At 46.5% G+C, this 17706-nt stretch overlaps 1 protein-coding gene across 2 annotated transcripts in view; it reads left to right on the top strand.

Moving 5' to 3' along the window:
• Positions 1 to 17706, top strand: part of LOC124014529 (phosphofurin acidic cluster sorting protein 1-like) — a 51464-nt gene that overhangs the window by 12751 nt on the left and 21007 nt on the right. For both annotated transcript variants that reach the window (XM_046329634.1, XM_046329633.1), the window contains exons 2-5: positions 14640 to 14727; positions 15072 to 15161; positions 16026 to 16151; positions 17432 to 17576. In XM_046329634.1, coding sequence (XP_046185590.1) covers positions 14640 to 14727; positions 15072 to 15161; positions 16026 to 16151; positions 17432 to 17576 — 449 coding nt within the window. The remainder of the gene's footprint in view (positions 1 to 14639; positions 14728 to 15071; positions 15162 to 16025; positions 16152 to 17431; positions 17577 to 17706) is intronic.

Here is a 17706-nt window from a genome sequence, read left to right on the forward strand (position 1 = left end):
CTCCAGGGACCCCTCTCTCTCTCTCTCTCTCTCGACTACCGCAGTTTCTCTACTGGCTGTCTGTGACGAGCGCAGGAAGAGAAACGGAGGTTTGTTATGACCTTTTGTTAGACTTGCTGTGGCGGAGGGAGAAACCCATAGAAACGCACAACGTGGAGGATGTACTGCGTTCAGATTAACTATGAGCCAGAACACACACACACACAGTCATGCATTCTGATTGTGGAAAGTGCACATGAATACATATTACTTATAACCCACTTTGACCAATACACCCCCCCCCCCCCACACACACACACACACACTGATAGAAGCATCCAGGGACATTTAAAGGAATGCGCTGGCAGTTTGATGTGATTGAGAGCTAGTTCATACACACAGACACCGAGAGGGAGGAGAGCTTGAGCGGGGGGAGGAGAGAGCAGCGGGTTGGGAGAGGGTGGAAAGAGCAGGGGAGGAGAGGAGGGGGTGTGGAGAGCAGGGGGGGGAGAGGACGGAGGGTTGAGAGCAGGGGAGGAAGAGCATGGGAGTTGGGTGTGGAGAGCAGGGGGCAGAGTGAGCGGGGAAGAGGAAGGGGTGGAGAGGAGAGGAGGGGTTGTGGAGAGCGGGGGAGCAGGGGAGGGGGCGGAGAGAGCAGGGGGAGAGAGGACGGAGAGAGCAGAGGAAGAGCATGGGAGATGGGTGTGAGAGAGCGGGGGGCAGAGAGAGAGTGGGGAGAGTGGGAAGGAGAGAGCGGGGGTGATCGAGAGAGTGGGGAGATGGGGTGGGGGGCGTGGGAAGGAGAGATGGGAGTGGGGAGGGGGGGTGGGGGGCGTGGGAAGGAGAGCGGGGGTGATCGGGAGAGCGGAGAAAATGGGGGGTGGGAGAGAGGCTTGGGGAGATGGGGGGAGGGAATGAGAGAGCGGGGAGAGAAGTTGAGGGGGGAGAGTGAGTGGGGGAGACGTGGGGGGACGGATGAGATGGGGAAGGAGAGCATGGTAGATGGGGGGAGAGTGGGGGAGACGTGGGGGGGGGGGTGAGATGGGGAAGGAGAGCATGGTAGATGGGGGAGAGTGGTGGAGCGGTCGATTGGGGGGGGAGAGCGGGGGAAATGGGGGCGAGAGACCTGGGGGGAGAGTTGGGAGGATGAGAAAGTGAGTTGGGGGGGGGGGGGGAGCAGGAATGATGGGAGGGAGAGAGAGCGTGGGGGAGATAAAGGAGGGGAAGCGGGTGAGATGGGAAAGGAGAGCATGGTAGATGGGGGAAGAGCGGGATGGGGGAAAGGAGAGCATGGTAGATGGGGAGAGAGAGCGGGATGGGGGGAAGGAGAGAGTGGAGAAAATGAGGGGGAGAGTTGGGAAGATGAGAGAGCGAGTGGGGGGAGATGGGGGAGCAGGGAAAATTGGGGGGGGGGGCGCGGGGGAATTGGAGGGGTGCAGGAGACCTCGTGGAGAAAGTTGGGGAGATGAGAGAGCAGGGAGAGGAGTGGGAGGGAGAGAGAGCAGGGTAGAGGGTGGGGGAGATGGGGGGCATGGGAAGGAGAGAGCGGGGGAGATGGGGAGGAGGGAGGGGAGACCGTGGGAGAAGGAAGGAAGGATGGAGGGAGAGAGGGAGCAAGGGGCAGGGAGGGAGGGAGGAGAGAGCAGGGGAAAGGGAGGGAGGAGAGAGGGCTGGGGAGAGGGTTAGGGGAAAGGCTGGGGGAAAGAGGGAGGGATAGAGGGCAGGAGGGAGATGAGAGGTGGATGAAGTTGGATGGAGTGAAGCAGAGGCTCTATCGGATGAGACCGATTGGGAGGGAGAGAATTAAGGAATGCAAGTGTGGAATGAAAAAGCCTTGAGATGAAAGGAGAGCGAGGAAAGGAGAGATTGTCGTTTTCATTGGCAGGCGGAGGCAGTGGTCCCCGGCTCATGTTGCCGTGGGCGATAAGAATTTGGGAAATGGAGAAACATGACAATGACACCCGACGAGACAATCGGATGAGACATGAAGCCAGCCACATACAAACACACACAGTATGGACACTGCTGCCGGGCCTCGAGCTGCTGGGCCTCGAGCTGCTGGGCCGTTACACACAGACACACAAAATGGAGAAGCGAAATGCCACGGGAGGAAGAGAGACTGGCAGATCGGGACGTCTTCGTTTGGCGCCTAATCTCCCTTGGCGGAGTGTATCATAATGTCTCTTTTGTCGTAGAATAGATTGAAATATCCACGGCGAGAATACACCAGCTGCTTTAACGGGAGCAATAACCCATAAGGCACTTGTCGTGCATAGCGCTCCAAGCGCTCTGAAAAAAAATGAATAATAATCATAATGGTTCCAACGTCAGACGAGACGATTTAGGATGACACGGAGGAAGATGCTTTCCCCAGAATGACATTGGAGACTTTTCATCATATTATGACACAATATCATTATGGTTTTATTGAAGTGATGTCATTCTGCATTTGGGGATACCTCGACTTTTATTGGGGCTGTGGGTTAACCTGGTCAGGATCCGTGAGCGGCGTTACGCGAGTACAGACAGAGGGGGGGGAAGGGGGACAGAAAGCCAAGCAGACAGAACAGGAACATGCACTCACTCGGCATTAAGTTTTCAGAAGCTCCGGGATCATTTTAGGGGAACTGGGTGCGTTAGAGCAGATTTGAAAGGACCTCAACATCAGTCACTGTCGGCAGACAGGTCAACAGACGGACAGAGAGACTGTAGACCGGCAGAAGGACACTCAGACGAGCAGTATAGTGGGTGGGCTCAGCAGTGTCTCTGTTAAAACTAATGAGAATCAGCTCGGATCGGATCAATACTGACTGACTGTGCTAAAAGCTGCTGTTCTCTCTGTCTCTCACTCTTCATCTCGTTGTCTCTCTCTCTCATCTCTCTCTTTCTCCTCTTTGTCTGCCTCTCTCTCTCTCTCTCTCTCTCTCTCTCTCTCTCTCTCTCTCTCTCTCTTTCTCTCTCTCTTTCTTTCCATATCTTTGTCTTTCTGTGGTTCTTTTTTTCTCACTGTATTTCTGTATCCCTCCCTCTCTCTCCTCCATCTCCCTCTCTCTCGATCTCATTCTCCTTACTCTCTATCTTCTCTCTCTCTCAAGCTCTCTATCTTTCTCTCCCGTCTCGTTCTTCCATCTTTCCCACCCGTCTCTCTCTCCATCTATTTCTCCATCTTTCACTGGGCTAACAGCAGAGTCACAACCCAGTCTGGGTGCAGCCAAGCGTACTTGCATACTGATCAGCACCGCTGTCATTATCGTGTGTGTGTGTGTGTGTGTGTGTGTGTGTGGGGGGTGTCTCTGTGTTCATTTATTGGCTTGTAGCGATCCATACCAAGCAGAGAGGAAGCAGCCACCGTCTTTCCATACAGTACCAGTCAAAGGTTTGGACACCTACTCACTCCAGGGTTTTTCTTTATTTTTTGACTATTTTCTACATTGTAGAATAATAGTGATGATATAACAACTATGAAAGAACACACATGGAATCATGTAGTAACTAAAAAAGTGTTAAACAAATCCAAATATAATTTATATTTGAGATTCTTCCAAGTAGTCACCCTTTGCCATGATGACAGCTTTGCACACTCTTGGCATTCTCTCAACCAGCTTCATGAGCTTGTCACATGGAATGCATTTCAATTAACATATGTGCTTTGTTAACCTTATTTATGCAATTTCTCTCCTTATTGCTTTTGAGCTAATCAGTTGTGTTGTGACAAGGTAGGGGTGGTATACAGATAGCCCTATTTGGTAAAATACCATATTCCATATTATTGCAAGAACAGCTCAAATAAGCAAAGAGAAACGACAGTCCATCATTACTTTTAAGACATGAAGGTCAGTCATGTCAAAAACCATCGAGTGCTATGATGAAACTGACTCATGAGGACTGCCACAGGAAAGGAAGGCCCAGCGTTACCTCTGCTGCAGAGGATAAGTTCATTAGAGTTACCAGACATCTTGATTTCTTTCCCTTTATTTAACTGGGCAAGTCAGTTAAGAATGGCCTAGGAACAGTGGGTTAACTGCCCTTTCAGGGGCAGAAGGACAGATTTGTACCTTGTCAGCTCGGGGATTTGAACTTGCAACCTTTCAGTTACTAGTCCAGTGCTCTAACCACGAGGCTACCCTGCCGCCCCCGCTCTGACATTTCCAGCCTAATAAATGCTTCACAGAGTTCATGTAACAGACACATCTCAACATGAACTGTTCAGAGGAGACTGCGTGAGTCAGGCCTCCATTGTCGAAAGAAAGAAACCACTACTAAAGGACACCAATAATAAGAAGAGACTTACTTGGGCTAAGAAACATGAGCAATGGACCTTAGACCAGTGGAAATCTGTCCTTTGGTCTGGAGTTTAAATTTGAGATTTTTGGTTCCAAATTCTGTGCCTTTGTGAGAAGTGGAGTAAGTGAACGGATGCTCTCCCCACATGTGTGGTTCCCACCGTGAAGCATGGAGGAGGAAGTGTGGTGGTGGGGGAGTGCTTTGCTGATGACACTGTATGTGAGTTATTTAGAATTCAAGGCACGCTTAACCATAATGGCTACCGCAGCATTTTGCAGCGATACGCCATCCCACCCGGTTTGCGCTTAATGGGGTCTATCATTTGTTTATCAACAGGATAATGACCCAACACACCTCCAGGCTGTGTAAGGGCTATTTGATCAAGAAGGAGAGCGATAAGAGTGCTGCATCAGAAAATAGTAAAAATAAAGAAAAACCCTTAAATGAGTAGTTGTGTCCAAACTTTCAACTGGTCCTGTAAATCCTTCCATAGTTAGTCTGTTTTTCACTGCAGGTGTTAGACAAATATTGATAAGATCCCAATCGCCAGGGCCTGCCCATCTCCCCAGCCCACCTGCTGCTAGGCTAACCGTTAATGCTGCTAATGCTACATCAGCAACATTTACCATGAGGCATTTTATAATACATTTTAGAGTGTGTGTGTTTGTGTGTTATTGGTTGGTAAAGTCAGCTATGACGTGTTTATGAATGCTTCTAGTAGTATTTGAGTAGAGTAGACTCTATGAATGCTCATAGGTGTGTTACAAATGCTTACAAGCTAGTGTTATAGTGTACGGATAGATCCCTAGTCCCTCTGTAGTCTGGCTGTCGGTGTGTCTGACTGCTGCTGTGAGACGCATGCTAATCGCTAAACCCCTGCCAGCAGGACGCTACACACACACACACACACACACACACACACACACACACACACACACACACACACACACACACACACACACACACACACACACACACACACACACACACACACATTCTCTAGAGCTGGATGATAAATTGCCTGAATTGGTATGATAAATAGAGCGAGAAGTTTATGACATTAATGTGCTCCACCGTAAATCATTTTGTATTATCCTCTAAACTACTACTAGTTTGATGGTTGTTGCCATCATTTATCCCGTTAACAATCAGCCATATTAGCAGACGTATTTCCTTTCGAACTTCACATTTCTCTAATTTAGGCTACTTGTTGCAATGAACGATATCAGGAACAAATGCCTGCAGTAGGTGATCGGTATGGTCTGTATCAATCATTTTTGGTTAATCTTTCCAGCTCTAACACACACACACACACACACACACACACACACACACGTTATGTTTTTCTATCCTTGTTGGAACCTACAATGAATTTCCATTCAAAATCCTGTTTTCCCTAAACCTAACCATAGCCCTAAACCTTACTTCTAAACCTAACCAGTTACCACCCTAACTGCCACCATAAACCTAACCAGTTACCACCCTAACTGCCACCATAAACCTAACCAGTTACCACCCTAACTGCCACCCTAAACCTAACCAGTTACCACCCTAACTGCCACCCTAAACCTAACCAGTTACCACCCTACACTGCCACCATAAACCTAACCACTGAGCTTGAAATATTCTTTGTCCTCATGGGGATGTGGGAAAAGTCCCCAAAAGGGAGAATTCTTCTTATTTTTAATGTCCTTTAAAATCCATTTGGGGGTTTTAGGTCCCCACAAGGATAGAAGAACCAACCCACACACACAGTGTGCACGTAACAAATACACACACATAATCCCAATTACACACACACACACAGAGCTTCTCTGTCCTAGTTAAAACAGACAGTGTGAAGCGCTATTACTAATCCCCGATATCTACTCGGTCAAAAATAACAAAACCCATTGATGGGTGACTGCTGGTTTCCCTCAACCCAGGGTTTCTGTTAGGAAAATGTGGCACGGGACATTTGACCGGCAGCACTTCAATTTCCGGGACATTTTGAGAAGTTCACCGAACCCAAATGCATTGGGTGCGTAACCTGATAAGGGCGTCCAACCACGGTGCTCAGAATGACAGACTTCAGATTATTAGATTACGGTAATTCATATTAACAAAACATGGAAGTCCAGGGTGCAACGATGTGCGGTGTCCTAATATTGAGGCGCACTCCGACGTGAGAGTAACTGTCCACATTTGCTTTTCCACCTCTAAAAAAAGACGAGTACCGAACGGCAAAATCACGAGACTATCCCCCTATAGTAGACCTATTCTATTGGTTAGTATGTCGAGAAAGAAATGGCCTAATTCCAAACAGATTCAGGACAGTTGTGGGAGGATCGATCCCACATTCATACAACCAGTAAACCGAAGCTACATAAAATATGTAAAAACGTTGACCCAATGAGTCTGATGCAACACTATTGAACGTTTAGCTTAAAAAGTTGATCACCTATTATTTCTTCACCTTATAAGCCCAACAATGCGCACAAAGGCAGTAGGTTATGCACAAAGTTCGTTCCACAATGCAACTAGTGGGAGAACACCATTGTCAAAAGCGCACCCCACATGCAAGCGACAGAGATGAAAATATCCGTTAGAATTTTTAAAGAGGAGAGGTCTGATATGCACCAATTACCATGGGTTGCTACTATGACAAGGATTGTGCCTTTGGCTACTGGACAATGAAAGAAAGTTTATATAAAATAATTGCCTCCACGGATATGGTCTGAGGCTACTTTGAAGCAAGGCCTCGTAGGCCTCACATGCCTCATGTGTAGTAAAACTTTCAGGTTTCAAACAATTAAGTATATGTTTTCAAAATGCATACTGCCTCCAGCACATTGCAAGGTGAACAAGATGGCGCCGGAGAACAAGGCTGAAGTTTTGCGTATTCCTGACCAATTTTTTTTTGTGTTGTTTGTAGCTTATTTTTAAAAACTTTGTACATAATATTGCTGCTACCGTCTCTTACGACCGAAAAATAACTTCTGGGCATCAGAACTGCAATTACTCACCACGGACTGGCAGAATCTGTTTTTTTCCGTTAACGAGTCCAACGTGAATTATCTACTGCTTTCCCGGGAACAGGCCCAGATCCCCATCATTTGCTTGAAGAGAAGGTGGAGAAAACTGGGCCAGAGGGCAGGCTGCCTTCTGAGAATTCATAGGCGATCGAATAAACCCCCACTTCCTTCCATTCTGCTAGTAAATGTGCAATCTTTGGAAAATAAAATGTAAGATTAAATTGAAGATTAAACGACCAACGTGTGTGCTCTGTATCTGTGTGCTCTGTATCTGTGTGCTCTGTATCTGTGTGCTCTGTATCTGTGTGCTCTGTATCTGTGTGCTCTGTATCTGTGTGCTCTGTATCTGTGTGCTCTGTATCTGTGTGCTCTGTATCTGTGTGCTCTGTATCTGTGTGCTCTGTATCTGTGTGCTCTGTATCTGTGTGCTCTGTATCTGTGTGCTCTGTATCTGTGTGCTCTGTATCTGTGTGCTCTGTATCTGTGTGCTCTGTATCTGTGTGCTCTGTATCTGTGTGCTCTGTATCTGTGTGCTCTGTATCTGTGTGCTCTATCTGTGTGCTCTATCTGTGTGCTCTATCTGTGTGCTCTATCTGTGTGCTCTATCTGTGTGCTCTATCTGTGTGCTCTATCTGTGTGCTCTATCTGTGTGCTCTATCTGTGTGCTCTATCTGTGTGCTCTATCTGTGTGCTCTATCTGTGTGCTCTATCTGTGTGCTCTATCTGTGTGCTCTGTATCTGTGTGCTCTGTATCTGTGTGCTCTGTATCTGTGTGCTCTGTATCTGTGTGCTCTGTATCTGTGTGCTGTACACATGATAAATAACGAATATACTGTACACTCGCAAAATATTCCTCTTCTCCTGGACAATTGTCCGGTGACAATTTTAGTTATCAGCTTTTAAAAAATACAAATAAATGGGCCAAAAGCTGTCTATTTCTGGCCAACGGAAACCCCATCTCAACCATAACATAACCAGTGATGACAGTTTCTCTCTGTTCGACTGTACGTCTAGCGAAGATGGTCCCTGTTTCTCTTTGACCACTACACAACCAATCACGACCAACCTGGTCTAAACGGAATTGCAACTCAACCAATCACGACCAACCGGGTCTAAACGGAATTGCAACACAACCAATCACGACCAACCGGGTCTAAACGGAATTGCAACACAACCAGTGACGATGTCTTTGTCTAAACTGAGCTCATCTGCTTTTCATTTGACGAATCCCAGAATACAGGAGGATTCGGTTGGAAATGTACTGTACTAAATATGTAATCTGTGTCCTTACAGGAAAACACTACATTGTGTTTATGCCGAGGTTTATACAGTTGTCTTAACAACAATAACATAGACGTTCATCTCCACAGTGTGTCTCCCTTGGTAGTCACTGGTCACCCTACACTCCAACGCTTCTATTTTAAGACTGTCAGTTTCCCTTTGAAATGGCTCAGAACCAGGGCTATATAAATACTTTTTTTTCATGTCCTCTTTCCGCCCTCCTTCTCCTCCTTTCTCTTATCTCCCTCCCTCCCCCGTGCCGATTTGAAGGAGCCTTACTGTAAGGTGTGTGTGTGTGTGTGTGTGTGTGTGTGTGTGTGTGTGTGTGTGTGTGTGTGTGTGTGTGTGTGTGTGTGTGTGTGTGTGTGTGTGTGTGTGTGTGTGTGTGTGTGTGAAGGATTGAAGGGTGGTGGGGGGAGCCGATAGCTTAAATCCTCACATGGTGCCCTTTCTGATATTTCAACCCACCCCAAGAGGCTTTTGGGTAAGCTCTACCCCTTTGGGGGGCCACACCAAAGGAACCAGGCAACGGTACACCAGCACACGACCACGAGACAGAGGTGAGAGTCTGAGGTAGAGGTCGACCGAATATGGTTTTTCAACGCTGATACCAATTATTGGAGGACCATACCGATTAATCAGATGATTTTTAGGTAGGTAGGTAGGTAGGTTTAGGTAGGTAGGTAGGTAGGTAGGTAGGTAGGTAGGTAGGTAGGTAGGTATAATTACAACAATACTGAGTGAACACTTTTTTACCTTTTAATATAATACACATAAAATCTATTTATTCTCAAATAATGAAAAATGTTCAAATTGGTTGAAATAATGCAAAAACAGTGTTGGAGAAGAAAGTAAAAGTGTAGTATGTGCAATTTATACGACTATTTCTCACTATATAATTTGTATTTCATATACCTTTGACAATTGGATGTTGTTATAGGCACTAGTATTGCCAGCCTAATCTCGGGAGTTGATAGGCTTGAATACATAACCAGTGCTGTGCTGCCGGCAAACGCAGGAAAGTGCTGTTTGAATGAATGCTTACGATCCTGCCGCTGCCTACCACCGCTCAGTCAGACTGCTCTAACAAATATCAAATCATAGACATAATTACAATATAATAAACACACAGAAATATGAGCCTTAGGTCATTAATTTGGTAGAATCAGGTAACTATCATTTTGAGAGAGAGTTTATTTTTTCAGTGAAATACGGAACTGTTCTGTATTTTATCGAACGGGTGACAACCCCAAGTCTAAAAATTTCTGTTACATTGCACAACCTTCAGTGTTATGTCATAATTATGTAAAATTCTGGCAAATTAATTACGGTCTTTATAGGAAGAAAACGTCTTCACACAGTTCGCAACGACCCAGGGGGCCCAAACTGCTGCATAAACCCTGACTCTGCTTGCACTGAACGCAAGAGAAGTGACACAATTTCCCTAGTTAATATTGCCTGCTAACATGAATTTCTTTTAACTAAATATGCAGGTTTAAAAAATATATACTTGTTTATTGATTTTAAGAAAGGCTTTGATGTTTATGGATAGGTACGTTGGTGCAACGATTGTGCTTTTGTTAAATCATCACCCGTTTGGAGAAGTAGGCGGTGATTTCAATAATAAATTAGCAGGCACCGCATTGATTATATGCAATGCAGGACAAGCTAGTTAAACTAGTAATATCATCAACCATGTGTAGTTAATTAGTTAACTAGTGACTATGTTAAGATTGATTTTGTCAAAGAAGAACTGGAGGGGACAGGGAATGTGTTAAAGGAGTGGGGGACTCTTAACTCTTACTGACAATGACTCCCTGCCTTACTCCTGATCAACGAACCACTACCTCGGAGGAGAAACGGAGAGGGGAGGTTTCCTGAAGGTCAGCTAGAACGATTGAGGAAATGCACAAGAGGGAAGTTGAAAGGTGGGGAGGTGCGCAATCATTGTGTCTTGGACGCAGCTTGCTTGTATGACACAGCAAGGTTACAAGTCCCATGATGGTCTCTGTTACCAAGGGAACCACATTGCAACTGCCTCTTAAAGCTGCAGTCGCGTATTTAAATCCCCTCCCAACAGCCGTGATATCACCGTTTCGTCCCATATTCATTCCTTTCTCTACTAGAAGCCATGGTGCGGGAATGTAGGCCAAGGCTTTTGTATCGTAGTTGGCGAGCCCCTATTTCACTGCTGGCACTTAGATCATATTGACACGCGCTTCAAACGTCAAAATAGGCGATTTTATGTTGTTGCAGACAGATGCCGAAGACGTAAGAATAAATGTCAGTGAGAGGAGCGATTGGATTAGCACTCATTTAGCTGTTGGCTGTTTTGGAACAGTAGGATCGACTGTAGTACGTGTCACCATTTTTGAATATGCTATTTTGTAAAGGTGCCATGGAATTTTTCTGTGGTATTTCAACAGGCAGGGGGCTAAATGTTTGTCTTGTGACTAACACTCCCGACACACTCTCACAGATTGGTTCCATTTTTATGACAGACAGGGATTCTTTGTGTTTTTACAAGTCTTGTCTGACCCTTGTGTAGAGAGAGTGAGAGAGAGAGAGAGAGAGAGAGAGAGGGAGAGAGAGAGAGAGAGCATGTAAAAAATAGAGAGGAAGGTAGAGAGAGCGAGAGAGATTGGGGAGGGAGAACGACGCGGAGAGACAGACCATTGTGAATACATCCCGTATGTTTATTTCCCCTTTTTTTGTAATTGAACTATTTGCCCATCGTTACAACGCTGTGTGTAGACACATGACATTTGAAATGTCTCCCTATTATTTTGGAACTTCTGCGAGCGTAATGTTGACTAAACTTTTTATTGTTTCACTTTTTTGTTTATGATCTACTTCATTTGATCTGGCAATATTAGCATATGTTTCCCATGCCAATAAAGCCCTTGAATTGAATTGTGAGAGAGAGGGGGGGGGGGGGGCGTTTATAGCTGGGGTTTATGATAGCAGTGAGTGATGTGTCTGTCAGGTCGAGGCCTCATAAAGAGACAGGCAGTCAATGAGAGAGGTAGACATTATTATCTCAGCCTAGCAGAGCGCGGGAGGGAGCTGTGCTAGTAAAGGTTACTGGGCCTGTAGTCACAAAGTAACTCAGAGTAGGAGTGCTGATCTAGGCTCAATTTAGCCTTTTATTTTTTATTTTTTTAATCATAAATTAATAAGATTATACGGCCAGAGAGGACCTGATCCGAGATCAGCATTCCTACCGTACTCAGAGACACTTTGTGAATACAGTCAGGCACTGGACAGTCGGGCAGACTTGCTCTCCATTCAAGATACTTTATTATGAACTTGGCTTACGAGTGTTTATTTGTTTCGGGCGGTCTCTTCTAATAAATGTAGGTGTTCGGAGGTACTTTATATGAGTAATTAATGGAATTGTTTCATGATATCAATGTTTCATGATACCCCTGAAGTGATTATGAATATTCACATATAACAAATTCCTTATATGGAAATGTGGACCATATAAGTCAATTAAAACGATTGACAGGTAGCACCATGTCCTTGACGACCGACCTTGCCATCCCGACTCCTTCATCACGTTTCTTTGAATTAAAGTTGAATAAATGCTTTGAACACACGGATCATCAACATTCAGCACAATGGGGAACGTCTGGTGTTATTAAGGTCTGGATCGTGTTTTCTACTCCAGACATTTCTCTCCTCTGGGATTCCCGTGGTAAACCCTGACCTCTTGTCCATATCTGCCTTATTACCTCACCAATGAAAGGAAGCCAGGCCGTCTGTAACCAGCGGTATGATTTTCAATACGCCACTATTTTATAACTAAACCGTAAGTTGAGTATAACTATAAGACATCTAAGATGTGTCATTCTATCCAGTTTAGGGCTCCAGCTGTACATTTGGTTTGTTAACTTGTTAGTGGCTAGATGTCAAGATCAAACTTCTTGGTTACTGCAGAGATATTCAATCCCCTCCTGGATCAAGATCCCTGTTGCCTAAATAGTTTTGTGTGTAAAAATAATAATAGTGCCTCCTGTGTGCACTTCCGGTAATACCGTATATCCCGGTATGGTACAGAAATGGTATGAAAATCTTACCCTCAAGGGGCAAGTTTTACCCTTTACCCGAGGGGCAAGTTTTACCCCTTACCCAAAAGGGGCTAGATTTACCCCTAACCCAAAAGGGGCTAGATTGACACCCTTACCCACAAGGGGCTAGATTGACACCCTTGCCCACAAGGGGCTAGATTGACACCCTTGCCCACAAGGGGCTAGATTGACACCCTTGCCCACAAGGGGCTAGATTGACACCCTTGCCCACAAGGGGCTTGCCCACAAGGGGATTGACACCCTTGCCCACAAGGGGCTAGATTGACACCCTTGCCCACAAGGGGCTAGATTGACACCCTTGCCCACAAGGGGCTAGATTGACACCCTTGCCCACAAGGGGCTAGATTGACACCCTTGCCCACAAGGGGCTAGATTGACACCCTTGCCCACAAGGGGCTAGATTGACACCCTTGCCCACAAGGGGCTAGAGTGACACCCTTGCCCACAAGGGGCTAGATCTACTAGAATGGTTTGGATCTTTTCCACCTAACCTGTCAGAGGGCAAGTTGTCTTGAAAAGCTGACCCTTGGCATCAGTGACTAGGGCCTGGTTTCAATGATGGACTCTTTTGGCATAGAGGAACTACGTCCCTGCCTTAGTCTCTACTTTATCAGCTTGAATAAAATACAATATGGTAGCTACTAAGATGCAGGTCAGAGGTTATTTTTAATGAGTGCATTTCACAAGAGGCTTAAAAATATATATATTTAAGTTAACAAATTCTTATTTACAATGACGGCCCAGGAACAGCGGGTTAACTGCCTTGTTCAGGGGCAGAATGACAGGTTTTTACCTTGTCAGCTCGGGGATTCGATCCAGCAACCTTTCGGTTACTGGCCCAACGCTCTTAACCACTAGGTTACCCGCCGCCCCAGTTTGTGTTAACTAACTTCACTAAAACCACTGCAAAGGTTTTGCCTGCCAACTTTGGTCTTGAACCGGGACCTTGTAGCAAGTCTGCTTGGTGACTATCTTTTAATTCGTTTTTTTTAGGCTAATTTGTCTGAAGAGGACCCACCCCAGAACAGTTTTTTTCCCCCCCGTTATCAAACTTGCCAAAAGGGTCCATTGAAACCCAGTCACTGTCGCCTAGGGTCTGGGTTTACAAGACTAGGCAAGTTGAAGCTAGTATTACCACATTATCCAATCCTGACTATATCTGGCTTAATGTGACTAGAGGTTAGGGCCTGAGGGTTGGTTTGGAATGGAGCCGACGTTGGTGTCTGTCTTGTCCACTAACTTGTTCTTTATGGCAGTCATGACCCTGCTGTGTCCAGGCCACATTAGCAGAGCAGCGATTAGCACTGCTGTCTGTCTGTCTTTTATCTCTCCCTATCTCTCTATTATATCTCTTTTCCTCCCCTTGCCCCACTCCCATCCCCTCTCCCTCCCTACATCTCTCTGCCCAGGCCTGTTTAAGTTGTGTCTCAGAGGCCCCAGATGTGAATAATTCAACACACTGACCTTCTGGGTTGGACTGTTCAGTTGGTGGGAGGAGGTGGGGTGGGGGAGTGGAGGGTCGAGGGGTGGGGGGAGGTCTAGTCTCCATTTTCAGTCTTTAACGTAATCTTTTGGAAGCAGTAGGTGCGGTTGTGTCTGAGCTGTGCTGTAGGTGCGGTTGTGTCTGAGCTGTGCTGTCGTTTCGGGGGGTTTCTGTAAGCATCCCACAAAGCACGTGTCTGAGGTGGATTCAATTTAAAGGACTTTTGATTTACCTTTGGCGTTTTTTGTTTGTTTGTTCAGCTGTGATTGACTGTAACGGCAATTGGAAAAGTGAAGAAAATATCCCGTCCTAATTCTGTTGAAAATCGACTAGTCAGCGACAATGTGTCATAAGCTAAACGTTAGAGAACCATTATGGTAATGTGATGTGGTTTTCTGTACGGTACCTTCCTTGTAGTGGCCCGTGTGTTCTCGAGTGACCTAGGATGTTGTTTTCAGTGCATTTTGCTCAGTCTCTCTCTCTCTCTCTCCTGTCTTATTCCAGGCTGTTTAACCTGACCCTGAAAAAGCTGATCATGTTGAAGGAGCTGGACAAAGACCTGACGTCTGTGGTCATCGCTGTCAAACTACAGGTACTGCCTGACCCCGAGATCACTATAATACACTGTTTCATTGAATTCTATTCAATGCCCAGCATTCCTCAATTCCATCTCCCCCCTCTACTCGCCATCACTAGTCTCTTGTTCTCCTTATACTCTGTCCTCCCCTTTTCTCCCCTTTCTCCATCCTTTTCCCCTCTCATCCATCCACCCAGTCTGTCTCTGTTGATAAAGGCTGATTGTTTGGACTCTGTAGTACGTCAATGATCATCTTTAACCAGATCTATCCTCCCTCCCTGCCTCCCTCCCTCCTCGACCTCTTTTTATTCTGCTATTCATGATCCGACCCTCCCTGCCTCCCTGCCTCCCTCCCTCAGGGTTCTAAGCGTATCCTGAGGTCCAATGAGATCTTGTTGTCTTCAGCGGGACTGACGGAGACAGACCTTCAGCTCACCTTCTCTCTACAGGTACAATACTACTACTACTACTGCTATTACAAATACAGTAGGGCTGGCCTTGCAACTGAGACTATGTACATAGGAACGGGGTCACCACTCACACCAACCCCCCCAACCAGGTAAAATATTAAAGTGTCCTTGACCTTTTCAGTAAGGGATCCCCACCGATATTCTGTACATTGCCCTGATGAAGGCACAGTGATGCCGAAACATGGATGTTTAAAATATATATTTTTAAATGTATTACCCGATGTGTTACTGGGAGGTTATACATTTGGAGTGTGCGAGTCTTTTTTGTTTTTCTAGCTTCCAGTTTATTCTCCGTTTTTCAGCACCTCTACACTAAATAATTTTCTCGTGTGCCGGTAAATTATTATTATTATTATTAGTATTTTTTTACCATGCAGTCCTCAGCTCTTGGCAGAGTTCATTTTTTTTCTCTCTCTAGGTTTTATATTATTATCTGTCCCAGAGACGTCCGACTGTCCCATTTATCTGAATCAGAAACGAGTAGTCCGCATCGCTGTGGTACTGCAACACAAACACACAAAAACAGTCCCGTTTTATCGAGGTCAGTTGTTTCTGTACGTGGGTAACGGGGTTGTTACAGACTGCAGAACCGGGGTGATTTCATATCTTCAAGTCGGTTGAACTTTCCGTTGAAGGTTGCTGCGGAGCGCTCCGGTCACTGTAGGTTAGTCTGATTTGGGGGGTGTTACGAGTTGTGACCTGTCACTACAGAGTCAGAGACCGGTCGCAGAACAGGAACATTACTCAACACTCCGATTCTATATCTGTGTAGTTTCTACAGTCTGACGATGAGTCTGTCATGGTTCTCTCTCTCTGTGTGTGTGTGTGTGTGTGTCCTCACAGTACCCCCACTTCCTGAAGAGAGACGCCAACAAGCTTCAGATCATGCTGCAGCGTCGCAAACGCTATAAGAACCGAACCATCTTGGGCTACAAGACACTGGCGCTGGGTCACATCAACATGGCTGAGGTACGGCGCTAACCTCTAACCTTTTATTCAACCTTAACCTCTTGTCAACATTATTATTCAATTCCTATTTCATCTCCAATCATCCTTGGTTTAACGTATATTTGATCGATCTTCACCACGCCTTTACAAGTCGCACAGAAAGGAAATAGGCTCCTGCCCTGAGGGCCATTCTGGCTCAGACGAGGCTACTTACTTTACGTAGATCTACCTTTACAGTAGCTAACAGTTGGTGTTTAAAGTCTATTTTGCCTTTGGCTAACCTCTGTTCAACCTTCATTCAACCAGCTACACCTTTAATCAAGCCTTTAGTAAACCTCAGTGTAGCCACAGCACTCTGTCACAACACTCCATGTCATTCTGACACGCTCTACCCAAAGCTCTGGCAGTGTTTTTGAAGTTTAATAAAAGAACTGCGCTGTAGCTGCTGCATTTGTGTGTGTGTGTGTGTGTGACTGCTGCCTGTGTAATAGGATGTGTAGACTTCATTAGTCTGTGACCAGACTGCAGAGAGAAGGGGGGAAGAGAGCTGATGCTGTTCTGAACACCAGCCTTTGTACAAAATATGTGGTGATCCCTTTTTGTTTCCCTCTGTTTTCTATTTTCTCTGTCCCCCTCTCTGTCCCCCTCTGTCCCCCTCTCTGTCCCCCTCTCTGTCCGTCTCTCTGTCTGTCCGTCTCTCTGTCTGTCCGTCTCTCTGTCTGTCCGTCTCTCTGTCTGTCCGTCTCTCTGTCTGTCCGTCTCTCTGTCTGTCCGTCTCTCTGTCTGTCCGTCTCTCTGTCTGTCCGTCTCTCTGTCTGTCCGTCTCTCTGTCTGTCCGTCTCTCTGTCTGTCCGTCTCTCTGTCTGTCCGTCTCTCTGTCTGTCCGTCTCTCTGTCTGTCCGTCTCTCTGTCTGTCCGTCTCTCTGTCTGTCCGTCTCTCTGTCTGTCCGTCTCTCTGTCTGTCCGTCGGTCCCTCTCTGTCCGTCGGTCCCTCTCTGTCGGTCCCTCTCTGTCTGTCCGTCTCGGTCTCTGTCTGTCCGTCTCTCTGTCTGTCCGTCTCTCTGTCTGTCCGTCTGTCTGTCTCGGTCCTCTCTCTGTCCGTCTCGGTCCCTCTCTGTCCGTCTCGGTCCCTCTCTGTCCGTCTCGGTCCCTCTCTGTCCGTCTCGGTCCCTCTCTGTCCCGCTCTCTCTCCTCTCTCCTCTGTCTCTGTCTGTGTCCTTTCTGTCTCTGTGTGCTCTCTTCTATCCCTTTGTCTTCACTCTCATCTTTCCCCCTGTTTCCATCCCCCCTCCCATGTCCAGGTGATGCAGCATCCCAGTGAGGGGGCCCAGGTGTTGGGGCTCCACAGCCAGTTGAAGGATGCCTCAGTGCCTGTGGCGGAGGTCAGGGTCTACTCCCTCTCCAGCCAGCCCATTGACCACGAGGGACCCAAGGCCAAGATGTCTGGTAAGGGATCTGAGTCTCTGTCACTCTCTCTCTGCGCTCCATCCCTCTACTCCCTCTTAGACTTTTCCCCTCCTTCCTTCCTAACCATTAATGCTTCCTCTCTCCCTCTCCTTCCCCCTCTATCACCTCT

This window comes from Oncorhynchus gorbuscha, linkage group LG25 (genome assembly GCF_021184085.1).
Source record: "Oncorhynchus gorbuscha isolate QuinsamMale2020 ecotype Even-year linkage group LG25, OgorEven_v1.0, whole genome shotgun sequence".
Taxonomy (NCBI): domain Eukaryota; kingdom Metazoa; phylum Chordata; class Actinopteri; order Salmoniformes; family Salmonidae; genus Oncorhynchus; species Oncorhynchus gorbuscha.